Below are 6394 nucleotides of genomic sequence, written 5' to 3'. Positions count from 1 at the left end.
GGGGGGGGGGTTGTGGGAGTCTGGACCGATGTCACGCCTGCTTCTGACTGCCCTAGCCCCAAAAAAACCTCCCTCTGCCCGCGCGCGTTTCTGTGTCATCGCCCAGCGGGCCGCATTCATGCCGCTGTAGAGCGTGTTGCTCCACATTGAAGGCGGCTTAGGGCGGACGTGACCTCTCACTGCCTCCATCACTGAAGCGACACGTTTGCCGAGGACACCGCCCGTTGCACACCCGGCTAAACACGCCTCCTCGCCACATTGGAACGCCTCCATTAAACACGCGTGGAAGCCGGGAAACCTACTCCGGTCACACGTCCGTTCACGAGCGGGCTGGCATTAAATGCAACACCGGGCAAGCTCCTCCCGCCCGCCCTCTATTTAAATGAGGCCAAACATCGGGCAAGAATTACACCACTCCACCACTCCCCATCTCCTCCATCATTTTTTCCACTCTTTCGATGGCATCCGACGAGCCAGAAGAGCAGTTCTCCGGCATAAAAGCCGGCTGGGTGGCCCGCCGAGCCCATTCCGATACGAGCGAGTCAGCTCGCTGCTCCACCTCCAAGCCCGACGGAGCAAGTTGCCGCCCCAAGCCGGCGCGTGGTTCAGCAACTCATCGTTCCAAGCCAACTCACGGAGGAGTGACGAGTTGCTCCAAGTCGGCACGGCAGGGAGCATAGCGGCACAGGCATCGTCGTTGCCATCGACGACGATGCGTTGTGACGCGCCTGCAATGCCTGCGACCGCGCCATCCACTGTCGATGCGCGCGTAGCCGCGCCATGCAGGCAGAGAAAGAAGTCGGCTGCGCGAATGTCGACGAGAGGGCGGCCAGCACGTCCGCGCCCGCCTCCATCATCAAGGAGAAGTAGAACACGGGAGGTCGTTGCCGCTTGTACTCCATGGAGGCCACCGTCGGCGCATCGCCGGCTTGTACAGTTGGTGACCTGTGCGGTCTTTATCTCAGACCATCCTGGGCACACCGGCCAAGGCTCCGCAGAAGCACTCTTCCCCTCCGCTGAAGCATCCTCTTTGCCACTTTGATGAGCGGCGTAGCCGGACATAGGAAAGACAAAGGGATCCGTCGTGGCCGGCCGTAGACTAGTGTAGTGTATCAGTGTTGTGGGAGTGAAACTCCGCATGACTGTATGTGCACATAGGTTTTCCTTTTTAGTTAAAATATGTCCAAAATATAACCGTTTTTGTCTGGTTCCTATGAAATCCATCATGTTTGTATGAAATCCGAGCGTGTTTGCATGAATTTCATCCGGTTCATTGAACAAAAGTTTACAGTGTTTGCATGAACTTCATCCGGTTTGTTGCACAAAAGTTTGCGATGTATGCAGCTAGCACAAAAGTTTGCGATGTATGCAGCTAGCATTGGATGGCGGGGAAACTTACCCTCGGAGATGCCCTTAGCGGTTGGTGTCATTGCTAGCTGGTTGTTTCCGTTGCTTTGGTTTGCTTGCTTCCTTCCTACCCGTGTCATGGCCTCATGGATTATTGGTCGTTCCGTAGGGTTGCCGTATGCGCTGTGGGGGGTAATATGGACTTCTCTCACAAAGAGAACAAAAATGTATCGAAAATCTGCTGACTCCAAATCACATGAAAAGAATAATAAAAAAAATCGGCTGAGCGTCGATAGCCTAACGACCTAACAACATGAAGCAAATATCAAGCACAATTGGTTATCTCAAGATGCTTCACAAGCGTCTAAGGAAAAAAAAATGTCTCACAAGAGGGCGGAAATGAAAATGGCCAAAAGTCAGCAATCCAGCATTTCAGTGATTGTATCTAACCAGATTGCTATGAAAAAGGCGTAACAAGTGACAGCGCACGGTACATTGGAACTAAACTGCATGCTCTCCTGGAGAGTTATATACAGCATAACAGGATGCCAAATTGCTAACTCTTGCAACACACGATTCAGGCCAGGTTCCCAGCGATAGATGTCTATGAAGGCTGTGGAGTTTCGTCAAGGCGGAACATGTTTATCTCTTGCTGCTTGAAGTATCTCCGGTCTTCCTCGTCCACAAGGACCAGGTTGAGGTAGTACTTGACACTGAACTTGTTGTTTATGTTGCGGTAAGTCGGGGTTAGCTCGTATGGAGTCAAGAATAGCCTTACTGGAATAGATTCTCCTGTAAAATGGTTGTTCAGTGAACTCAGCACACAGTATGGACAACGTATTACCTCCGTCACAAAAAGCTTGCCTTAGATTTATCTAGATACGGATGTATCAAACACCAAATGTGTCTAGATACATCCATATCTTGACAAATCTAAGACAAGCTTTTTGGGACGGAGGGAGTATTTGATAAGTAATTATGAGTTCATGATACCTCAATGGCCACTACTTGAGGTATATATGTCGTTCAAAGATTTGGAGCTAATCTAGAAAGCAACGCTAGAAAGGCACAGTAGAATAAATGTGTAATATACCTCTGACTGGGGCACCATCCATCAGCTCAAATTTAGCAAGTGTCTCAGTCTCAACATATGTGTTAGGACCTGATCCTGTTGATTCCCGGCGGCGAATTTCAAGCTCCATGTTTTTTATCTTTATTCTGACTAGAAGAAAATAGATCTTTCCTACAATGACATCCTTGAGATGGTACCTGAATAAGGCAATGATCCAGCAGAAGATGATCAATACTCTGATTGTGCTAAATTGGGTGACAAAAAGAACATACTGCCAGACTGGCATACTGTACTGATCGTACTTGCTTTTGCTGTACTCAAACTCAATATGCAGGCAATCTTCAATTCCAACTTCCATCTGAAAGCAGTGATCAGTTTTAGTAATCACAGTACAAGGTCGAGCACATTAACTCTAGGCTCCAGCACTCTGAACACCACAATTTACACTAGAAGCCAAGGATATCAAGAAGTGGCTAGTCCATTGCCATCTGAAAGAATATAGGAGGAAACGACGCATGCAAACTACAATTAGATGTTGCATTTGACGAAAGTAGATCGACAAAGTACTCCAGCAATCAGCTTGTTAGAGTATCACCAAGAAAATTTGAAAACACAAGCTTTTAGGGGCTGTTTGGATTGCAGCCCTCGGCTGCCAAACCAAAAAATTGGTCATTGACCGAGCCTGGCTTCCCGTTTGGATGGGAACCAATATTTTGGTGTGCCTAGCCCACTCCCGCTTTCCCAGTTCAGCTCAATGCCAAAAAGTTGGCAAGTCTGGGGTGGCCAAATCCTGCGCCAATAAATTGGCTAGCCAACGATTGGCAAGGCTCACACAGGCAAATACCAAACATCCCCTTAGTAGATAAAAAAAATATCAACAGGAGGAACATGAACATCTGAGTCCGAGTGGACAGTCCTCACTGTTGCACGCTAGTAGAACCATTATTACCCCTTATTTGGTACGAACTGCTACCTGCTAACAATTTGTTCTCAAGAAGATCAAAGTCATTGCTAACTTGTCCAGTGATCACTGTGACTTCAAGAATGATGTTGAACTGGTGCTACCATCATTTCCAGTATTTGACCAGGTAAGATCGTATGTTACATCCCTTCCATTTTTTAAGCTATTATTATTATTACAAGTTTTATTTCAGAACTTGACTAAACAGCACACCGAGATAATTTGAACAAGGAACACATGATAATGTTAACGGGTAAGTAGGGCATGACCAAGCCATAAGCCCATAATTGACCTATTCCAAGCGTATCACTTAGTCCAACAAACAACCGAAACACTTTAAATTATAAACTTGAGAATAAGTTAACACATCCAGTTACTAGGACTAACCTTGATGCTGTTATTGATTGAAGGAAGAGGAGAATAGTTTCTTACCTGAAAACAAAAACATTAAAGAACATCGAACACTAGGTAATCCACGTAAAACATCAAAGACTAAAACCTGATATGCATTTCCTTGTAACCACTAAAGAACAACTCAAAATAGCATCGAACACATGAGAGTATATATATCAGGGGACATTCTTATACTCAACTTTCCATAAGATAACCAGAGTTAGACTATTGGCGGTCCAAGTTTAGACCAAACAAAGTTACGGTGACAGACACATGGAAGATCCATGAGATGAAACTTACACAGAAATCCCGAGATTCCACAATATTACCGACATAGTTTCTACCAATCGTCACTTTCAGGATGTACCTGCAAGCATAACAAGTACGCACTAAGTCTTCAGAGATGGTGTTAATTTAGTTTTTGATGCTGAACAGAATGCACACTATTCTTTGTTATGAGATGTGCAAAGCATAATGCAAGTATTTTACTCCTCCATCCCATAATAATATAAGATGTTACTACAACCAATATGTGAGTGTTGTAATAAAATCTTATATTATGGGATGGAGGGAGTAGATTTCTTTCTTACCTCAGTCTGACATTTGTTCCATTGTATGACTCATATGGCATTTCAACAGTAGAGAACTCAAATGGATATGTCTTTCTTTCATATATTTCACCAGGAACATCTAACTCACGCACTGCATGTACAGAAAAAGGCACTTCAGGTGATGAAATGGACTTATAAAAACAATAAGGTAGGTAACTTAGATCGAGCGGCGGTAAGCTACACATCATCTGAGGGCCAAACAAATATACACTGTTCACTTCATTATACTTCTTTACTTTAATGAGCAGAGTACACATAACAAGCAAGATGAGAACAACAAATTTTGTTCATAAGGCGCAAGTATCAGAGAGATTTTGAAGATAATTTTTGGGATTAGTAAACAATGTGTTTCTAAAGGATAGCAAGATTCAAAGCGTGCTAGCAAAAGAGAAGGAACAGACAAATTGTGAACATCACAGAGGATATCTTGGAAGGAAGGTTATTGTCCTACTGTACTAGTGTTGAAAATTACTTCACGAAAGAACCTACCCAGTGAAGTGAAGTCATAGAAGTTGCCTCTGTCGAAATACAACTCTGTAATAAAAATGAACACAGACAATAATGTTAATACCTAGCAAGACCTGAAGTGTTGAAAAGTAGTTTATGAGTGGACAGAGATAAACAAAAGTTAGATTGGTGCTCAGGAACAATATTTTTTGCAGTTTCCCAGCAATGAATTCCTACAATTTCTCATGGTAATGAAATTTCAGAATAGCATTTACAAATAAATAGTGCAGTCAGCAATCTGGAAGAATAACTATGCTTAATTTCTAAGAACGTAACACAGCATCCTACAGATCAATTAGCACCAGCACCAGAGCACTTAACCTAATCACATCAAGGAAGCATTTGAAGGAGCAGCATAGACTTTACCTATCTGTCCAAGCAGCTCAATCTTAACACCCATGTGCTCAATCCTTTTACCAGGAACAGGCGCTATTGATACCTGCAAACCATTTAATCACGAATCCATGCCAACAGTCGACCTCACACACTGGACAAACAAGCGGCAGGCAAGGAACACCACCGTCAGTACCTCTCCGGCTATGGTCTCCAGGCTCTGGAACGCCGGCACCATGGTTGTCTTCCCATTATCCTTCTTGACTGCAACCTGCGGTTAAGAATCAAAAGGCTGAGAATCAGTCCAAGAACCAAGCGACCTCTCCTGAACACGAAGAACGTGCAGCCGAAGGGACCGCCGCACCTGCTTCCGGCTCCTCTCGTCGGAAAAGGTCACGAAGATGTCGCAGGGCGGCTTGAAGGCGCCGATGATGTAATTCTGAGAAAAAGGAGCGGAAATCAGATTGGGATCTACTGCGATCTCAGGTGGTAAAGACGCCCCAATTCGGAGGGGAACAAATAAGGAAAGTACTAGCAAGGTGGTCAAGATCGAACGTGATCGCGTTGGTTACCATGGCTGCGTCGGAACAGAAGAAAAGGTGGATGTGGAGGGCGACGCGGGGACGATAGCCGAGGAAGGTCGCCGACGCCGGAGGAGGGGATCACCGGTGTTGTTGGAGCTGGGCGTCAACTGCCGGGTCGGGCTTCAGGAGAGAGGAAGAGAGGGTTGGATGCTGGCTTCTACTGTGCTGGGTATGGAACTCAAGATGCGTTTAGGACCGTCCAGCTGGTGGGTCTGAACAAATCTCAGCCGTCCATTGGATCAATCGGGACTGAACACATCGACCCAAGGCAAGGCGTCCCAACGGAGACACGAGTGATCCGTTTGCTAGGCTGCATACCCAATCAGGCCCGCCCGATAAAAATGGGTTGTTTGATTGTGTGCAAACAGAGGAAGCAACTAATTAACGAGCACTTCTTCGGGAGCCTCGCAACGATCAACGCCACTTGGCGCGCTCTCAGCTATTCGCCACGTGTTGCGCTCTGGGCTCTTCTTTTGAATTATTTTTTTTCTGCACGCGTTTTCGGCTTTTTAAACGGTTTTTTATTTCTTTTTACGTTTTGGTTTTCATTGGTTTTTCCTAGCTTTTCGACCAATTTTTTTAAAAA

General features: G+C 45.4%; 1 protein-coding gene across 1 annotated transcript; it reads right to left on the bottom strand.

Annotated features, from left to right (window-relative positions):
• Positions 1-1712: 1712 nt before the first annotated feature.
• LOC123172597 (vacuolar protein sorting-associated protein 26A) lies at positions 1713-6100 on the bottom strand. The gene is made up of 11 exons (XM_044589542.1): positions 5797-6100; positions 5589-5663; positions 5421-5495; positions 5258-5330; positions 4874-4918; positions 4364-4475; positions 4074-4140; positions 3768-3812; positions 2722-2777; positions 2441-2616; positions 1713-2139 (listed from the first exon to the last, which is right to left on the bottom strand). The coding sequence occupies exons 1-11, from the start codon at positions 5797-5799 to the stop codon at positions 1952-1954; spliced, it is 915 nt and encodes a 304-aa protein (XP_044445477.1). The 5' UTR covers positions 5800-6100; the 3' UTR covers positions 1713-1951.
• Positions 6101-6394: the final 294 nt, after the last annotated feature.

Source organism: Triticum aestivum, unplaced genomic scaffold (assembly GCF_018294505.1).
Source record: "Triticum aestivum cultivar Chinese Spring unplaced genomic scaffold, IWGSC CS RefSeq v2.1 scaffold11919, whole genome shotgun sequence".
NCBI lineage: Eukaryota > Viridiplantae > Streptophyta > Magnoliopsida > Poales > Poaceae > Triticum > Triticum aestivum.
Note: the sequence above shows the minus strand (reverse complement) of the source record. Positions and strands in the feature narration are given on the sequence as shown.

Excerpts from the sequence above, each read along its gene's own strand:
- LOC123172597 (XM_044589542.1), bottom strand. Across the intron at positions 4,476-4,873 it reads CTATGACTTCACTTCACTGG|TGCGTGAGTTAGATGTTCCT; the intron begins GTAGGTTCTTTC and ends CTGTACATGCAG. Across the intron at positions 4,141-4,363 it reads GGAACAAATGTCAGACTGAG|GTACATCCTGAAAGTGACGA; the intron begins GTAAGAAAGAAA and ends TTATGCTTGCAG.